General features: G+C 35.9%; 1 protein-coding gene across 1 annotated transcript in view; it reads left to right on the top strand.

The window, feature by feature from the left end:
• The window catches only part of LOC109105484 (CUB and sushi domain-containing protein 3-like), a 242628-nt gene that overhangs the window by 34753 nt on the left and 186723 nt on the right, over window positions 1-21152 (top strand). The window contains 1 exon segment of the mRNA XM_042741717.1: window positions 11032-11226. Coding sequence (XP_042597651.1) covers window positions 11032-11226 — 195 coding nt within the window.

The following is a 21152-nucleotide window of genomic DNA, read 5'->3' as shown; positions in this document are numbered from 1 at the left end:
TCTGTTAATTCGTTGGGGCATTGCTTGGGTATTTTGGTGGTTGCTAGGGTGTTCCTAGTGATTGCTACTTCTTTGTTAAGGCTGTTATTTGCGAGGGCATTGCTAGGCGGATGAAAACAATCATTTTGTGTTGCCTGAAGTCCGATTAGCTTGATTTAGTTTTGAATTATGTTGTGCATCAGACTGTATTTTAAAACACCAAGAAAAATCATCAGATTTTCCATTATATGTACTCTTTAAAAATGCTAATGTTGTCTGTTTCCGGTCAGCCTAGTTTTAGAGATCTTATTTCAGCCCAAATTACTCAGTTCACCAAAAAGGGGATGTTTAATATCTGGGCAGATGTTGTGCTACGCCATCAAGTTTATTTCAGCCTCTGGCCATGATTGGTTGAGTTTGCGAGCGTCTGGGTCATCTACACCCTCAGCGACTGTCATTTCTCAACCACTCGCCATCTTCCATCACTCTCTCCACCTGTTATCCTCCTGACCTGACCACAGCATGCCGCCCCATCTGCTCCATCTTTACAGTCTGAATTATTCAGTCCCATTGACCAGCCTGGGCTTTGGCTCATGCTTTTGTGTTTAATGTGCTTCTGAATTTTATGGGTTTCAGAATATTAATCCTGCAGGTTATTGCACTTCAGAGGGCCTGGGATTCCCACTGAATTCACAATGACTTTGTCTCATCATCATTAATTTCCATAGATTGATTTATGTAATTGAAGAATTTGAGGCTCCTTTGAGCATTTTTAAGAGATATATTGCTAGGGTATTTTGGATGGTTGTTAGATGATTATCGCCAAGTCTCTTACTTGTGAAGTCTGTTGACCACCATAATATTTATGGGGGTCTACTGGTCCCAACATTAGTTTGGTTATTGCCAAATCCAAAGAGTCCACCTGGTCTCTATGATTTTTTGGCAAGGTTTGTAATGTGTTCTAGGTAGTTGCTAGGGTATTTTGGATAGTTGATAGATGATTATTGCCAAGTCTCATACTTTTAAGATCTGTTGACCTCCACAATATTCTTGGGGGTTTATTGGTCCCATCTGGTTTGGTTAATGTGTCTGAAGAGGCCACCAGGTCTCTAGGATTATTTTGCCATGGTTGGTGGGGAGTTCTATGGTTTCTAGGGAATTTTGGATGGTGTTCAGGTGATTTTCCCCAAGGCTCTATGAAATTCTTCTACTGTAGGTCTATGGGTCCCAACATGGGTCAGTGAGTGAAAAGAGCCCACCTGGTCTCTATGATATTTTTTTTTTTTTGGCATGGTTTGTAATATGTTTTAGGTAGTTGCTAGAGGATTATTGCCAAGACTCTTATTAAAGTCTGTTGACCACTGTTATATTCTTGGGGTCTATTGGTCCTAAGTAGTTTGGTTAATGAGTCCAAAGAGCCCACAAGGTCTCTGTGATGTTTTGGCATGGTTTGTAGGGTGTTTTAGGTAGTTGCTATAATTCTTTGGGGTCTGTAAGTCCCAACATGGATCAATGAGGGAAATGTTCCCACCATAGTCTCTTCTATGTTTTGGAACAGTTTATAGGGTGTTTTAAGTATTTGTTAAGTGGTTGCTAGAGTATTCTGGATGGTTGCTGGGTGATTGAATTCTTTGTTATTCATGAGTCCTAACTAGGGCTGGGCGATATGGCCTAAAAAAAAAATCCCCGATTTTTTAACAAAAAATCCGATTTACGATTTAAATCGATTTTTTTCCCCCCTACTTAAAATCAATATTCAGATGACAAAGAAATTGTTCAAAACAAGTTTTAACTTTATTTTGTTTTGATTTTACCTTCTGGGATTTGATCTGGATTCCCCCTTCAGGTTAAATTGCAATCAGAAACAACAAGTCAAAATGACAAGATGGCAGGTCCTGCCATTGTAAACCGTGAAAACGTTACATAAAATAAAATGTAACATAACATTCTTATCATACTGGATACAGTCTGTAAGACTGTCAAAGGTCTTTACTATTTATTTATTTTTTTTCATGGGAGCCGCACTGATAGGGCAGAGTCAATCAGAGAGCCACTTTTACCGCAAAGTATCAAAAGCTAAATCTAGTCACAAATAGCATGTCTTTTTATCAATCTGTCATCCCTGATATGCAATGCAATGCAATACAAAAGGGGCTATCATTCTTTATCATTTACCAGTCAAATTTGTAACTGAGACAAGATGATTAAAAAAAAAAAAAAAAAAAAGCAGTATTACCTTAATGTTGGAAAGATTATAGCCCATCATGCATCTAACCATCCATGTGCACACTCGGTGTTAAGAGCTGTTAAGATTAAAACTGCCAACTCCGCAGTGAGTCAGTGTCATGGACGTAGGACAGAGCAAGTGTAAATATATTTTCTAGTCTATATTTCCATCTTGTTGTAAATAGAGCAGACAGTGTCTAACTGTGTCTACACCGTTAGATAACAAGAATAACAACGGCAGCTATTTTCATGAAAATCAAATACACTTCTTCAGTTTTTGAATTTTAGGTAGGCTATGTTTACTACGGTTAGATTAATATATTAAATACATTTTAATTAGCCTAATACAATTAATAAAATTAAGAAGAATGTAAGAATTTCGTTTTGAAAAATTGCCATTTATCTGCATGCATAATTTTAGACAATTATCCAAGAATTTCGGTACAAACAGTAAACATTAGGCCTGCTAGAGACATTTTACGTCGGAGCGGGATCTGAGCGGGAATTGGTTTATGGCGAGGGTGAGCGGAATATTAACGGGGCGCTTGCTTGGTGCGGCTGAGCGACTGAGTGGAGCGCACGTCCATACAGCGGGAAACGTAGCGGAGCTTCACACCATGGGCGGAGCGGGGGGTGGCTAATTGGGTTTAAGCGTTTGAAATTTTGTCAAAAGCCCCGAATCTTTTTTAAAATAACTTCAACTTTGTTTCATTTCCTCTCAATCTCTCAGACTGGGGCGGCAAAAAATGAAACAAAAGCTATATTACCGTGCGTGGTGGCGAACGGTAATGCATCGCGCATCACTCAGCTTGTATGCCAACTGCCAATAAAAACTAACGAAGAAGAATATAAATCTTCTTCTTCGTCGTTGTCATCAGGGGCTGGCAGGCTTTTTAATTTCACCGGCGTCGTAGCGAGCTCACTGGCTAACCGGCTGAAATGAACATTATGGACATAACAACATTTTTTAAAAGGATCACTAACAGTAAACCTCACCGGCCGGAGAGAGATTCAGAAGCAGCGTCAGAGGAACCGTGGACAAGTGTTACAAATGTAACCCCCTCCCCCCCACCCACCCCCAAAAAAAACCTAAACACACAGCTTGTATCAAATGCTTAAGCCCATTCTGAACTATGGGAGCCCTGAGTGGAGCGCCGTATGTTTTTAAAAAGAAAACCGATTTTCATTCAAACAAATCGATGTAAACTACACATTCGAGTTAATCGATAAAATCGATTTATCGCCCAGCCCTAGTCCTAACATATATCATTTTTTTTTATTTTTTTTTGTCTTCTAGGAGGTTGGTATGGTATTTTAGATGGTTGCTTGATTGTACCCAAGTCTCTTTGATAATCTTGGGGGTTATTAAGTGAATAATTGTAGGGTAGGGTGTTCTAAATAGTTGGTAGCAATTCTAGTTGATTGCTCTCATGTCCCTTTGACATTCTTGAGGGTTTCTAAGTCAAAACATGGGTCATTTAGTCAAAAGAACCCACCCTTGTCTTTATGTTTTTTTTTTTTTTTTTTTTTTTTTTTTTTTTTTTTTTGCAGTTTGTAGTATGTTCTACGAAGTTTCTGTGGTGTTTTGGGGTATTTTAAGTCCACCAGGTGAAATTATATGTCCAATCTGTTAAAATCTCAAAAAAAAATATTTGGGATCTATGGGTTGCAACATAAGTCAATAAGTAAAAAATCTTTTTTTTTTTTGGCATGGTTTGTAGGGTGTTCTAGGTAGTTGCAAGGTGGTTGCTAGGGTATTTGGGGTAGAAGTTGGGTGATTGCTCTCAAGTCTCTTTGATATTATTGGAGTTTTATGAGTCCCAACATTGGGTCAGTGAGTCAAAAGAACCCACCTTTGTCTTTATGATTTATTTAGTGCAGTTTGTAGGATGTTCTGGGTAATTTCTAGGGTGTTTTGGGTCCACCAGGCAAAATTGTATGTCTGATCCTTTAGAAAGCAAAAACACACCTCTTGTCTACAAGCCCTGTGATTTCAGGTATAATTTCGGTCTGTAGTGCAAACAGTGAGGGGTTAAGGGTTATGAGTCTTAGCAAGCAGCAATAACAAGGGATTGGTTCGTGTCCAGTGGTTTTAATGTGCTAGTGATTCAACATTTATGAGAGAGAGAGATGGACACACACCGGGGAAAAGAAATCTCATTTTGGTTCCTGTCAGTTTTCCGTCATGTCGGAACAACTGAAACCATGTTTGACAGTCAGTGCGTGCGCTTTGATTAATGTGTCTATCGCCATCCAGTACGAGTCAGCTACTGAGTATAGAGTTAGATGCAAAACCTCAACCTTTCTGTCTGCCCTTCAATTGAATGCCAATGACTCTGGAAATACCATATGTCACGATCAACATGCTAATGTTCGGTCATCACAATGTGCATTAACGGTCCACCCTGCAGAGCCTCTAGCCATCTAAATGCTGGGACAGGCCAAAACATTGATTGGGAAACATTTTCTGGAATGACTAAAGACCGCTCGTGAGCAAAACGAAAGCACAGCAGAAATGGCAGCACTCTTTGTCTTGTTGCAACCTTTGAAATTTGCTTCTCGTGGCCAGTTGCGTCCTAATGTCTCTGAAATACATTACACTTTCTGGTGACCCGTGAAATCTGTGTGTCTTTATGTTCCTGATGGCCCTGTCCCTGTGGATCCTTTGAAGGTTTTTGGTGGTGTTTGCAGATTGCTTGTATGCAAAAACAGCTCAATAATTCTGAATTCACTGAGACCCGTGACGCTCCCAGGGAAAGATTGCTGTATGCTGAAGTGTGCTCAGCATCGCAATATAGACGCTCTGACAAACTTCCATCATCTTCAAGGGCAGCAAAAGTCATTAGATGTATAGAGGGATGAATGGCTCATCTCCTGGGATCAGCCTGTGGTAATTATCTCAGCGGTTTGCCTACTGTACTCTCAGAGCTCAGTTCAAAGGCATGAATGTATATAATCTTATCTGAGAATAGATAGTAAAGGCGATCTGTGTAAATTCTGTGGCATGAGAGGCTCTGAATTGCAGAAATAATAATTGATTACAATGTCTCTGCCTAATAGTGGTCTGCCAGATAGACCAAAGGCTCACGTGATTGGTGAGGTGTTGTGTTGCTGTGTTGGGTTGGTTATGGATGCTCAAAAAAGAAAAGAAAAAAGAGAGAGAGAAAAAAAAAATAATAACATATATATAAAACAAAAAAGATTGGTATGATTTTATATTTTGATTGTTATATCTAAAAGTCTATTTTTGTCTCATGCATTTAATTTGTATGTTTTTTTTTTCCTTTGAAATTATTTAATGTCAACATTAGCCATGGAATTTGTTTTGAATTATCTTTTAAATATAACTTTAATTTAATATTTTGTCTTCCTAAAATATCCTCTTTTTCTAGCAAGTTCAATTCCAGAAATAAAGTACAAAATGATGTTTCACTTAGACTTGTTTTAAAAATCACATTATTGAGCTTGAATTTATGACAAATCATTTAAAGTCAGTATTTTTTTGTTTTAGTTTGAACTTTTATATCTAGATATTTTTATCAATAAATGTATTGTTTGTTTCACACATTTAATTTTAATTCTTTAAAATATCAACATCTGACCTGTCTTAGAATTTTCTTGAACTTCACTTTCTCCAACTTTACAAATATATTTTTGAGCCAAATTAATTAACAATCATTTCAGGAGGTTGTTGTTTTTGTTTTTTTAACTTTGCTAAATGTATCTAATAGACCTTATCATTGTATTTATTGGTTATTATGGTTACAAATAAAAGTGTAAAGGCTTCAAGTTTGACGGAAGACCGCAAATACTTGCGGTCCTATTTTCTTTCAGATGATTTGAGATAAAAGTGTCCTTACAGTGTTTCTGGTGGTCTTTTCACAGACACTTTGGGAGCTATTATGAACATCTCCAGCAAGCACAAGTGGGATCATAATAGCAGCCATTTCTCATAATAAGAGAGCTGGGGTCAGTCGCGAGGGTCTCTCTCTGTTCAATGGAATCTATCTGAGCTGTTTCTGATTGAAAAGAATATCCTGGTTCAATGCAAGTTAAGCTCTATTGACAGCATCTGTGACATGCTGTCGATTACCACAGGAAAATAATTTTGACGCATCCCTCAATTTTGGAAGGCAAACATCTGTGTTCACTGGAATGCACTTATATTAGAAGTCTGTATGGCAAAAAGGGTTTAGATGCAGAATTTATTTTTTAATGTGTAAAAATAAATATTATTGAATGTGTAATATAAAAGCATGCATGTACACACTAAGTGCATTGTATCAAATTAAAAACCACTTATAAAGTGGGTCCATTCATTTTCTCAAGCTAAGACACAAGCCAGTTTTTTCTGTCCAAACTGACAGCAGGTCACAGATTCTGTCCATAGAACTTAAGTTGTACTGAATCGGGAACATTATTGGATACATTGGCAGCAACAGACAGGCTAGTGCTTCCACAGTATCTGTCAATGCAGATCACCCAACAACATTCATTATGACAGCGAGGTGTCGTTTGTCACGAGTGCTGGAGGTATAACCTGCCGTGAGTAGTTATGTCAGGCCACATGCCATGCTTATGTGTCATGTTTATGTTTGTATTTATTGTGGAAGCTGTCATGTTAAGCGATGACGGATAAAACAGCACACTCTACTGCTGTGCTTCATAAATCAGATGCTTGTTGCAAAGGCCACCACGGTGGATGTGAAGGTAAACACAGGAGGATTGAGCACACCAAATCTTAGTGGTTTCTTAGATAGTTATCTGTGGAGTGACACTTCAATGGTGTGCAGTGACCGCCACATACCTGTGTGTAGTATTTTGTCAAGATGAATCAGGGTTTACAATCCATTTTACTTTCCTAATGTGACGTTTCTGAGTGAAACAGGATATTCAGTGGTCTAAAATGTAGGGAAGGACTTTGTTTGGAATTCATTGGGTTGTATACAGTGTGGTGTTAGATGGGTGTTAGAACTATAAAAAGTGTTTTTGTGTTTGTGTATTTGTATTGTGAAACATGTAACAAGAAATTTGAATGTCATCTATTTTGATTTGATTATCATCTGACATGTGGATGTTGTACTGTATTTCTGTGGTTTTTAGCTGTTGCACTGCAGGTCTTTCTGAAGGGTCATCGACAGCAAAATAGGCTTATTATGGGAAAACATTTCCCATATCATTTGTTATGTGTCCAATAATACAGTATTTTGGCACAAATTCATTAGTCACTAGGGAGAAGCCAGCCAAATTAGACCGATGCCAGCATGAACAGGTTGCTGGATATCCTCTCATCCTACGCAAAGTGAAAGAAATTATGACCCAGACTAGAATAAATATGGATATAGAGCATGCAGCCATCGAAAGCCATTCATGTTGATAGTTATAATTTTTATGTTAATGTGTTTATTGATGGGGCTATGCAATTAACGATGGATGGATGGATGATAGACTAGTGGATGGATGGATGGATGGATGGATGATAGATAGATAGATAGATAGATAGATAGATAGATAGATAGATAGATAGATAGATAGAAAAAAAAAATACTAGTGCTGAGTATTTGGGGTCCAGAGCAATATATACCCCATAAAACAGAACTAGTTCAGAACTGCTGCTGTAATTGACATCAATAGGCTTGTATTTCCACAAATCACAACTCCTGAGTAGCAATTACAAGGAATGGCCTCTTTTTAAAAAGTAATTTCCAACTCCAAATGTCGCACTCCACCAGTATCCTGCCCATCAGTCCGAGTGCCTGTATCACAATCAAACGGATGCCTTTGTCATGTCTCTGTTTGTATTTGAGTCATTTTTTTTTTTTAGTCTGCTGAGGGAGCAGGTTTGTAATTGCTTCATTGGAACAGGGGAAGAAAAATAAATAATCCTCTCTCAAAGGTAATACTTCAACACATTTTCTGTACTAAGCCTGAATCATTTCCACTCCGGGCCATTTATTTGACTGCCATAATATACAAGCCACGGAGTCCAACCTGTCGTAATGAACAGGAAATGCCTCCATTACCCCAGATCACGGGCGTAAAGCTCAGTGGGACTATATGCGAGCGGAGATGAGCTGACAGATGTGCTGTGTTCCTATGCAGATATTCACACAGGAAAACATAGAGAGTGAGCGATGATAGTCGCGAGCGGCATTTGATCAACTTCAGCTGCTTTCGTTTAAGCAAGGGAGCTCCCGATCGCAAACTGAATGGAAAATGTGTTTGCGCAAAGCGTTGGTGCCAAAGTGCACGCTCTGTTGTTAAAGGTAGATTAAGAAAAGTAGGATCTGTCTCATTGAGTGACATGGAGATAATGGTCTCGCTGGTGTGAAGTGACAGGGTTTTAAGATGCTTTAAGTCTAAGACTTTAGAGCACAAATTGAGATGAAATGAATGGTTCACTGACTGTGTACAGGGAGAAAATGCACTGCCATATCATTCTAGCTACTAAATGCCATCTATAAATCGTCTGCTCAAGTTGTAATTTTGCATGTCTGCTGGTTTTAAAGGGTCACTTTTTATACTTGCATAATTCTAATGCAGAAGCACATTAGTGAAATGCATTAAAGTGCATTATACTTTCTAATGTAAAACTGTAAGGACCTTTAAAAGACATTTGTTGTGTTCATCACATGCTGTGCAGATGCTATTATATGGATTTTCTCTCTAGATGACATGATACATTCTTTAATTTATGGTGCCAATTCCTAAAATCCAGTGCTTCTGTCACCAAACTTTTATTTCTGTGGTGACAGGACACAAAATACTGCAGGTTAGTGGGTTAGGTCATGTCACAATGATTTTTACAAAAAAAAAAAAAAAAAAATCAAGATGGCGCCACTGAGTTCGGATGCAGGTTGCTTCACTTAGATTGTGTTTTTATTTACTTTTGTACTTTCTTTTGCACTCCTTTTACACACATATCGTCTGCACTGATCACTTACGACAAAGGAACACTTTTGGACATTGGACACCGCTAACCTGTTTCAGGACACTTTATTCTCTTGTACATTCCTGCTCATCTTAATATTTATTAAGTCTACAGTGTACTGTCCTGCGCATTTTATTTTATTCTTATTTTTTTATCATACTTTTTCCATACCATATTTATATATAATTTTCTTGTGTTTGTAATGGCAGCCGTAATGGATTTAGTTTAACTGCACTGCAGCATTTGTGTCCATGTGTTGCCATGTTTCTACAAGTGGAAACTGAGGATATGCGAATATTACGTCATTGATAGGCGACAATGACCAGGACGAGTCATTGGCCCTGTCCCAAATGGAACACTTCGGGTGCTTCTCAAATGGAAGGCTGCATCCTACCAAGGCTGCGTCCTTCCTAGTTCAGTCCTTCAGAGGCTTGTAGGCTAGAGTCTTCCTCGGCATTAAACACTAGAATAAGATAGTCTAGTACCGGTAAGTGCACGTGGCTACAACACTTATGTTCGCGCACTCACCGGCACTGCACGAAAATACTAATAAAACTTAGTTTTGGAAAAATACTTTATTACAAATTATTATATTATTTGGCTTTCTATTAATGCAATACAATGAATCACAGCCGTATAGTCTCCCAGTGGCTTACATTATTGGCAGTTTAGCATTTCGTGAGAAATTTACACCAAAACAAAAAAATAACATCTATGCTTTCATGTCCAAAAACATTATTTTTGTCTTACATTTCATAATAAATTCAGACAAGCTCAGTACGGAATCGTTTTTCATCAGTTTATTTTCATGAAATGGAATGTGTGATTGTGGGTGATTGAAGGTCGCAAAGGATACATCCCATGCATCCTTCAAATTCAGCTGAATGAAAGAAAATGAAAATAAGACAAAAAAATGCACACGCTTTCCACAGAAATATGAAGCAGCACAACTGTTTTCAACATGCTTAGTGAGCAGCTAATCAGGATATTAGCATGATTTCTGAAGGATCATGTGACACTGAAGACACTGGAGAAATTTTGCTGAAAATTCAGCTTTGCATCACAGGAATAAATATATATTAAAATACATGTAAATAGAAAACTATTGTTTTAAATTAGTAATTTTTTTAAATTAAATTATAAAGAATCTCACCACCCCCAAAATATAATAGTTATCAAACTTCAAATAAAATCATTTTCACATACTGTTTATTTATTTTAGTATACAGAATACTTTACATAGCAGGCAGTATTCTACTTAATAAACTGCAAATAAATAAAAAAAACATAATTTAGCATTCTTTGAAATATTCACCTAGGCATACAGCATATACTGTTGTGCCAGACAGTATTTATAGTGACTAGTTAATTTGAATCATAACTGATTAATTTTGATCAGCTGATGTCAGAATTATCAGACGGGCAGCGCAGTGCGTCTGAAGTCGACTGAGGATTGAAATGGAATTTGATGATGGTGGCAGGTGCTCAGAGCGGATGTGTGCTGGTTTAAATCAATGATAAGCAAGCTTAACATATCATATCCAGATGTGTGTCCCTGAAGATTAGAAATGTGTCAAAGCGAAATATTAGTCCAACATCAGATGCCTGAGAAATAAATAAGGACAGTGGACTGCATTCTTGACACATCATCATCATCTTTTTTTTTTTTTTTAATCGATAAGTATCTTTTTTTTTATTACAGTAGGATAAGGCCTTTTTGTTCCTTGCACAAATTCATTTTTTATTCATTGTTTTTGATGAATACAGGCTTTGCATCTCTCTAATTAGCTGGTTATAACTAACAGAAATCAGCAATGCGTTAAGAATAAAACTGCGCTCATCAACTGGCCCTTTACTACGTCTGATTTTGGCATCTTCTGTTTGTCTCTCCTCAGAACTACAAAGCAGTTCTTGTGGGAATCCAGGAGTTCCTGCCAAAGGAATCCTGAATGGAACAAGCTTCAATGTGGGAGACAGAATCCGGTATCACTGTGTGGCTGGATATACCCTGGATGGCCACGCACAGCTGACCTGTGTCACCAGCACGTCTAATGTAGCGGTGTGGGATTTTCCTATTCCCATCTGCAGAGGTAAGAAATGACGGATAGACGCTTATGGAAACTGCACTAAGAAGCTCATTTTCATTTTCTGGATTCTTGGTTTTTTGAGGATGAGCTGTTTTTATTAAAAGGAGGCCTTCTCTGCTTCTGTAGAGCATCACAGGGCATTAATGCATTTGGACACTCTTAAAATATCTCAATGTCATTACATTAGATAAAATATCAAAGCAATTGGTTTCTGGAAACAAATGAGGCACAAGCTTTACTCAGAACTAATTTCATATTTATTTATTTATTAGAAATTACATTTATCCAACTAGGCCTAAGTGATACAGCTAAAACAATATTGATATTTTTCAGTTCTTTCATGATATGCAATATATATCTCAATAATTATGTAAATGCTCTAAAATGAGGCTTACGATTAATCAGTTCCAAAAAGAAATACAAAACCTGTGCTTATTGAACACAAAGAATAGGCTAGTTTTTAATAAATCCTTTCATTTAATTTTAGGTTGTAGACAGCAGTAGTTGTTTTGATGATGTTTTATTGGATATGAGGTTAGAAATTCACACAGGTGTTTTAATAGAGGAACCAGAGATGAAATTCATCACGTTAATGAATATGTTACACTACCATTTGACAGCCACAGAGTATCCAAATACTCATTTTAAACTTTTGAAGTGTTTTTCTTGCACTCTCATTCTTTAAAATGGCACTTGCTGTGGCATGTTGTTATCTAATACATTGATGTTCAGATATTTTAAAGTGTGGCTTAAGTGTTACGTTAATGCTTTTTAGGGGCCACAGATTCTTTTTTAAGCAGCATGTTGGCTCAAAAATGAATCCGTTTACTTTGCTGTAAGCCCGGAGTACTGTGGCTTTGGCTGTGATATATGCGGCTTTTATATTATTCTGTTTTGTTGAATTTCAAATGAATGCTGTTTTTAACTTGTATTGTGCTTAAAATTCTCTCTGCTTCTCATTTGTCTTTCTGGGATTGCTTTAGATATGGTGATTTATGAAGTGTTCTGCAGTGCCTGCCTGCTGTAAAATCCTGCAGTTCTTTTGCATTAGTCTTCTTTTGCATGGCGCAATCAAACGTGAGTCGCCCCAGTGGGAAATGCCTGTGTGTGAAATACAGTTAATAATTTAGGAGTTGCCTTAATTATCAGCGTGAGAAACTTTGAAGTGCACTCAGGTATTGTGGGTAGCATTTTACATTTTGAAATATGACGCATGATTGAACTGAATAAAGATAAAATATGCTACATCCCCAGGATATGTGAAAAATGAGTACTGCTGTATCATTTGTGCTTAATGAAAGATGAGCAGGGCTCAAAACATATCGATGAAAGGTACTTTTTGGTGTAGAAAAGACCTCATTAAAAACAGCATTTAAACCAGCAAACATGTTTGATGTATTATAGCCTCTAATCTTCTTATTAGTTTTGCTTCAGTAGCTTCTAGTTGGCTGAATGAAGACAGAAACAGTTTTTCTGACTCACCATTTAGGTTATGAAATTCCGTTTAATTGGGTTTGAAGTCTGCAGCGTCAAACTATTTCAACTCTTTGATTTGAGTAAACTCAGAAGTTGTTAACACTGATAACAGTTTGTTTCCTTCCTGGTTGAGTTCTGCGCCGGTTGTCAGTTAACACCTGCTGGTACAGTAGATACTGTAACCAAACCATCTGTGGGCAAAAAACATCTTTCTGCATTGATGGCAATTCAAAGTAATGGTTAGAAGGCAGTAATAATTTCAGGTTCATTTGCAGTTGAAGATGAAAGATGGTTAGCTTGGTTAGTGAGTGTGCCATTTGAGCTGATTCAGTGAACAAGTGACTAATTTAGTCAAGTGTTTAGACCAATGACTCCTGTGTCTGATTCATTTAAAAATAAATAACAACTTTGAAATTGAACTTGATATTAAACAGGTAAACCGCTTTCCAAAACCGTGTGTGTGTACTGTAAAGAGCACATTCAGGGCTTTTCAGGGCATACCAGATGTTTGGGGGTTTGACCATGACATACATCATGTTTATCAGACATTTTTGGGAGACACAGGAAAAGGGCTTGTATTCCTGTGAAATATAAGATATTCTTATGAAAATTTTGCTACATTGTTACTCTTATTTTTTCATTACATGTTGTCCCAAGAACACATTAATATGCAAATTAGTTGCAATAGATACAATGTACAGTATAGAACAAGAATATCTATTTATGGCCATGTTTTTGCATATTATATAAAAGTAAAATAGTATATCAAATCATTCTGTAAAATTTTTATTACATAGATGAAAACAGTCTGCTACAAAGATTGGTTAAAAAAAAAATTGCCCGGAACCTGAAAATTGATTGGTAAATGAAACACACACACATATGTGACCCTGGACCACAAAACCAGTCTTAAGTGTCAATTTTTCTAAATTGAGATTTATACATAATCTGAAAGCTGAATAAATAAGCTTTCTATTGATGTATGGTTTGTTAGGAGGACAATATTTGAAACAACTATTTGAAAATCTGGAATCTGAGGCTGCAAAAAAATCTACATATTGAGAAAATCACCTTAAAAGTTGTCCAAATGAAGTTCTTAGCAATGCATATTACTAATCAAAAATTAAGTTTTGATATATTTACGGTCGGAAATTTACAAAATATCTTCATGGAACATGATTTTTACTTAATATCCTAACACATTACATATATACATGCCTTTATATAGACAGTTTATATACACAATTATATAGAAATATATACGATAAAATAAAATGTCAAATATTATTATAGCACAATACGTACTGTATATGTAGTGCAGTATAGGGTTAAGATGGGCTATTGTGTTTCAGTCTTTTTTACAGTCCTGATTTATTGCCCATTATGGGAATATTTGTGATGATCGATAATGAAAAAAAAGGATGTTTTACTGGTTTTAGTTGGTTCACCTGGCCAAACTGGTGTTATGCTGACCAGCCCCAAAAACCCTCTAAAATCCTCAAAACAAGCTGGATGACCAGGCAACCATCTTAGGAAGGTTTAAACTGCTATTTTCAGCTGTAGACCCCTGTCATACTCCTAGCATGATTAGCATGCTAGCTGAATCAGAGAGGCTAAATGGATGTCTTTTCAGACGTTTAATTAATGTTTTATCAAATGCAACACATGAAAATTGGGCAGACATTATGTGATTCATCCAAAAGTGATTCTGGATGATTCACAAGAGAGAATAACTACTGCCAGCTCTGTCTTTGAGTCTCATTCAGCGAAACGAAGAACGCGCAGCCTTATTGCTACAGCCAAATCAGTCAAACCAGGGATGAATCTGTATTACACAATTTCTGACCCCAGGCTTTTTAGCACATGCTTCTTCATATTCGGGCAAGGGAAACTGATCTTCTTTGATGAGGATATCTGAGCCTGGAGGCTTGCCCCTTCTCACCGTCCCCTCTGGATGTCGTTAAAGCTAACTATATTGCCGGTAAATGCAAAGAAAAGGGAGAAATGGCACTTGAATGTGAGTCAGGTCTCACGCCATGCATGGATGCTTTGTTTACGCCAGCTGGGAGGAAGACCTGTGATAAATCCAGCTCTTGGTAGGCCACAGTGTTGCAAGAATATTAGACCTGTTGGCCGTGTGCTTTTCAGATAATGCTTGGTTTTCGCTCTAATGCATTTCACTTCATGAGAGAATTTTAATAGAGAGCATATCAACCTTGTTTTTTTTTTTTTTTTGTTTGGTAACTTGAGTGTGCGAAGCTTCCGGTGCCATTTGCTTCCAGCTGTTTTACCTGTACAAAAGTAGTCTGTTATGCTGCTAGATTTTACAAAGTGCTATTTATCATAACACATTGGTTTGTAGTGCAAAAACAGCTAACATTATGCTTTAAGAAAGTTTTGCTAACGTTAAGTTATCTCTGAATGTTTTCCACTTTGTTTTAAAAATGTTTTTTCTTGGTTATGGGAGCATTAGAGAAAACATTAGTCAGTGTTATCTTTTTTTTTAAATACTATGGGAACATTATTTTTGAAACATCTTAAACAAGTACGTAGCTAACAAAGAAACATTCTCAGAACTCTGGTTAACGTTCGGTTAAAGTTATAAACATTATTATAAACATTCTTCTGGTACCTTTACTAATGTTCTCAAAATATTAGTACAAAATTAGCACAGAATGTTATTTGTTCATTGTTGGTGCATTTTATTTTTGAAAAATTTTAGTTGGACGTTTATCTAACGTATTTTAAATGTTACCAGTTTCAGAATGTTCAGAGAACATTCAAAAGAAATATTCTCACAATGTTTAAAAAAAAAATATCAAATGAAATTCCACAATTTTGAATGTTCAGACATTATACGTCAGAAATATTTTTTTCATAACTTAATGGGAACAAGGTAGTAAGACGTGATGTTTAAAAAAAAAAGGCTAAAATGTTTCAGAAAAACGTTCTATGAATGATGTATAAATGATTTGTGCTAATGTTTTGATAATGTTAAAGACAGATAACATTGAACGAACATTCTATTAGCATTACTGGAAGAACGTTTGTTCATAACATTGAAAGAACCTTGCCATGTGTTATTCAAAGTTCAGATTTTTCCTCTTAGCTTGGAATAGTTTTACTGTACTTTATTCATTTAGTTACTTGCTTATAGCAGCTCATATTTTCTAAGAACATTCTGCTTACATTCGCATTAAGTCATAAATTTAAAACATCCAGTTTAATTAAAAAAAAGAAAGAAAGAAAATCTTGGTTATGTAAACATTAAAGAGAACATTAATGGAAAGTTCAATGTTATTCTTTTGTAAATAATGTGAGAATGTTACTTTCGAATCTTCTCTGAATCATCTGAAACAAGTAGTTGTAATGTTTAATAAACGTTAGACTAACATCCACCTAAAATGTTTCAGAAACGTGGCCCATATGCGATGTATGAATAACATTTTTGCGCTAACATTTTGAAAACGTTATCGAAGACCAGACAACTTTGAATGAACATTCTATTAGCGTTAATGGAAGAATGTATGTTCGTAACTTTAAGAACCTTGAACCGTGAACATTCTGGAAACATTGTGAATAGTTTTACCGTTTACTGCACTTTATTTTTATTCTAGTTATTTACCTACAGAACATACTTAGCTTACTTCCATATTACAAATTAAAGTGGATGTAAAACTAAGTCTAGAAGCATGCTTCTCAGTTTTCCTCCGGGTTCTTTGGTCACTCTGAGAGGAGAGCAGGACCCTCAGAACGGGCAGATGGTCTTTTGATCCCGTTTCCTCAGAGAAACTGCCCATTCTCACGATGTAGGCGCTCATCCAAGAGTCCCCAGCAGCACTCTTCGGCACACTTGAATGGCAGATATCTCCGAATCCAGATGGAATGACCTAGATCGAGGGGACACACTCTCAAAGGCGTTGAAATTCTTGCCGTGCTAGCAGTTTCTGTCGTTTGACTGGTTGTCGGACACATGTTTCCAGTAACTGTGTCGCTTGTCCATATCAGCTCTGTGAGGGGAATTTCTGCAGGAGGAGCTCTGAATGGCATGCAATTTCTGACAGCTTAAACCCCTGCAGAACATGTTGAGATGTTTGCCTCGCTGTGACAGTTTAGTGTCTTGCATGGCAAAGCGAGCTTATCTTATCTCTGCTTACCTCCTTGCTCATTTAGCAGCCAGTTCCAAAACTGTAGTACATCAAACCCATTTTCACAGAGTAGCTGTTTGTCTCTGAGCAATATCCCAACCATGAATGTTGAAATCCAGCATAAAAATGTAATGTATAGTGCAAAGCACATTATCATTTCAAAGGCTCCTGAATTCAGGACCCACAGGCTGCCAGTCCCAACGCCTGCACCAAAGTTCTTGATAAAACATAAAACGGCTTTTATGGATGTAGCAGTGGTGCTTATTTAGACTTTTGCTTTTAATACCGGCCTCCCCTTAACATTTCATGAAATATTAATACAATTTCATATATATATATGTGTGTTACATAATGTTATAAAACCCCAAATATAACCTATATTAGTCGTTATGAATGAATGAAATGAATGAATGAAACGCATTTGTCCGTATTTCATTCCGTCTCGAATCGCGCTCGCGGAAAGCCCTTGAGAAACAGTGATTTTTTTTGGACATTAGGTTTTCAATCAATGTACTTTTGTCTCTTAAATGGGTATGATAACAAAGAGCCAGTGATTGAAAATGTTTGAAATTACAGTAAAAACATCACTGTGCTCAGAGAGACACGATTAGTTTAAGTACACCATAACTCATTTGATGCTGCATTCATAATCTTGTCTCTTGCTTTTTAGAAGTATTGTTAAAAAGATCAGCTTTTTGAGTTTTGTGTATCGTGCATTATTATTGTTCAGTAGTTTCACTGTTTAGCAGATTGAGTAGCTTTTATGAGAAAACAAAAATCAAATTGAGCTCATTTTGCTGTTGATAAAGTGACTTGAGTGCATTAAAGCAACGGAGGATGATGTTTTGAAAAAAAAAATTGGAAATATTTTAAATGTAGTCTTGGCTAAAGGCCATAAATTGAATATACTGAGCAATTTCAGAGTTGTTTCTCTCTCTTTTTTACTTCAACAATAAACTTTGCAGTCCTAATGTAACAAAATCAGGGTCATTAGATATATCTGTAGTTCTCATTCTTGTGTAGCCACAGAGAATGATGGGAAATGCAGTTTGGTTGCACAAGCCTGCCGCTTCATTAACTGACTAAATGACTAGTATTTTCTGGCAAGCTTTTAACAGTACACAAAATGTGAATAAATTCAGTTGCACAATCAACATTTACAAATAAAACGTAATTATGAGCAACACCACCTCGGTTCAAGCTTCCAAACACAGTCCCGCTTTCCCACTCTAACAATTTCCACCAGTTATTTTGTCTTCCCCAGTGACAATGTGCCTTTCTAGGGGAAGATAAACTACCCTCTGGCAAGGAATCTCATATATTGCGATTATTGATTTCTTTATGTGCTCTATAAGTGTGTCACAGGTGTGTGATTCAGCTGTAGTGTGAACACATGCGGCTCCACACCTGGGATGCAATCATAACACATTGTTCTTGCATGTAGGCCTGTGTATAAAATCTCTGCAGCCTTCTAATAATCATTATGATTACCTGATGCTGGATTCATCTTCTGTGAGGTTTGCGTAATTGAGAGTTGGGGAGAAAATGACAAGCTTTATTTAAATTCATCCAACAGGATTTTAAACACTGACTGTCTTTCAAGACATGCTTTTGTTGAGAGTTAACATGAATCAGTGTTTCACAACCCACATTTTTCTCTGTAAAGTGACAGTTTATAGACTGAAACAAGATATGTCATAAGAAAAACTGTTGGGAGGGTCTTGATTTTATTCATCATGAATTCACAAGAGAGCCTGTTGACATCAACTGTCATTTCAGAGACAAAGATTTTTTGTTTTGATGTAAGATGTATTTTTTGTTGTTATATATATTTTTTTTTGAATATTTAGAATATTAAATGTTGCACAAGACCAGAGTAGAGCAATATTGAAGTGTTTATTTTATGTGTAGATTAATAATTAAATTTATGTACCACATTACATTTTGCATTGAATATAAAATATAAATTTATTATTTTACATATATTTTTACATTTTATTTTAGAATATAAACATTATTTACACACACACACACACACACACACACATACACACACACACACGTATATATATAAGTATATAGTAAGTGCTGTCAAATGATTAATTGCATCCAATTAAAAGTTTTTGTTTACATAATATATGTGTGTATAGTGTATACTGTGTTTATTATGTATATATAAATACAAACACATGCATATATATATATTTATGAAAAATGTTGTTTATAAGTTCAATTTATTTAGATATATTTATTTAGATTTATAATTTTAGAATATATATATATATTTTTTATATATTTTATGTATTTGTTTTTTTTTATATATACATGGTAAATATACACCATACACATTAGGTGTTGAACGACTAGATTTTTTTAAAGTCTAATTTTATGTTTATGTGGGTTTGAGTTGATTCTCTAAAAATAACGTATGTTCATGTTTAGGTTTAAGTGTTAATGAGAATCCAAATTAAGTCTTGAAAAGCAACATTAATCCCTCATAGTGTGATGTTTCTTCTTCTGAGCTCATCTTTAATGAGTGAGGATAAGGGATGTACCGATCTATTATCCAGTACCTTTCATGTAACCATCACATCAGATCCCAATGCCTTGAAGTCACTGCCTCTTCTGGTCTTCTGTATAGTCTCAGTCTCAGACGGCACACCCCTGGACCGCCCACAGACCACTAACCTGCTCTGTCTAATCCATATCGCAGACAAAACCATAAAAGGACTTTCTTGATCTGGCGAGCTCTACTTTCTTGATCTGATTGCCTAGCTTTATGAAACTTTTAGGAGCGAGTTTGAAAAGTCAAGTCTGCCTGGAAACAAAGTTGTGTGTACATGGTACCAGGTTGAAACTTGAAGCTTTTGATGATAAAATAATTATTGAATTTTTTTGAACTCTCTTCGGGTTAGCAGCATCAGAAAGGATGCTCAAAGCTTTGTCTGGGGCAATACAAACCAAGCAAACTAGATTTTATTGAGCAGACCTGAAAATACTACTTTTCTGAATTATGTCTGTGAAAAGTACATATTTGAAGTTCTAAATACTTGGATGATCAGAAAAGTTCTGATATTTTCTGTATAACAGTTTGTAGAGACTCCCATGGCATAATTTAAAATAAGTAATGCTAATAAATAGCTTATATATATATATATATATATATATATATATATATAAAGAAAAATAAACAAAATGATTTCAAGTGTGTACTTATACAGCCCTATGATATCTACTTCGATACAATACCTTGAAAAATATCGATATTCGATACCATTTTCGATACCACGGAGAAAAAAACTGCCACAATATTAAGGGGTTATTTTTTTTATTTAAAACTAAATATAACAAGTCAAGAACATATATTTTACATTAACAAAAATGTCCTGAGGTAATGCACTTGTTCAAAAGCCTCTCAGATTGCATACATTCAAAAACCAATAAAGTGCAAGTAAAAAAAAAAGTGCAATCTTTTGTATTTCCAAGTAAAATCAAATCACAATGTCAACAAAAGATACTTAAACTTCAAGCAAAAACAAAATCAGTGCAATCTTATGCATCAAGTATCAAATTAGTAAACAAAATAATTAAATGGAATCTGTTGCTGCAGTTTTATGCAGATTTTCTCTACAGAGGTGAGTGAGATTGACACAGCTGGTAGTGTAGGTTGTGATTTTGTTGTTTTTGTTGCAGGTCGAGTCTCATAGACCACACTTTTAAAATGAACTGAATGAACTAATCTAAGAACTTAGGTTAATGGTAATAGATATTTGTTAACATGAATAAGCAATGAAAAATACTTACAAAACATTTGTTAATCAAAGTTTAAAAGTTGATTTAAACTAACATTCACTAATACATGTACTAATTAAAGTCCAAAGTTCTATTTGTTAATATTTTTTTCATTGGACCAGAGCTAACATGATCCGTTATATTTTTATTACCTAATACCTACTGTTATCAAAGATTAAAATATACTGTAACAGATGCATTGCTCATCGGTCATAAAAGCTGGTTAATACATTAACGTTATTTGATGAACAGATTTAAACGCAAACGTGCGTGCATCACACGCGAAAACAGTGCTCACTTGGATCGACATGAAGTCGTCAAGTCACCTTTATTTATATAGTGCTTTTAACAATACAGATTGTGTCAAAGCTCTTAACAGTATCAAATTGGAGGATAGAGTGTCAGTAACGTATAATAATAATACCAACCTCGAGAAATTCTTTATACAGATCCGGGTGTCGGTCTCTCAGGTGCTTTACTATATTAGTGGTGTTAGCGCCTTTTGTAAGCACT

The sequence above is a fragment of the Cyprinus carpio genome, chromosome B16, assembly GCF_018340385.1.
Source record: "Cyprinus carpio isolate SPL01 chromosome B16, ASM1834038v1, whole genome shotgun sequence".
In the NCBI taxonomy this organism is placed as follows: domain Eukaryota; kingdom Metazoa; phylum Chordata; class Actinopteri; order Cypriniformes; family Cyprinidae; genus Cyprinus; species Cyprinus carpio.
The sequence above is the reverse complement of the archived record's forward strand: the minus strand, read 5'-3'. Positions and strand labels throughout refer to the sequence as shown.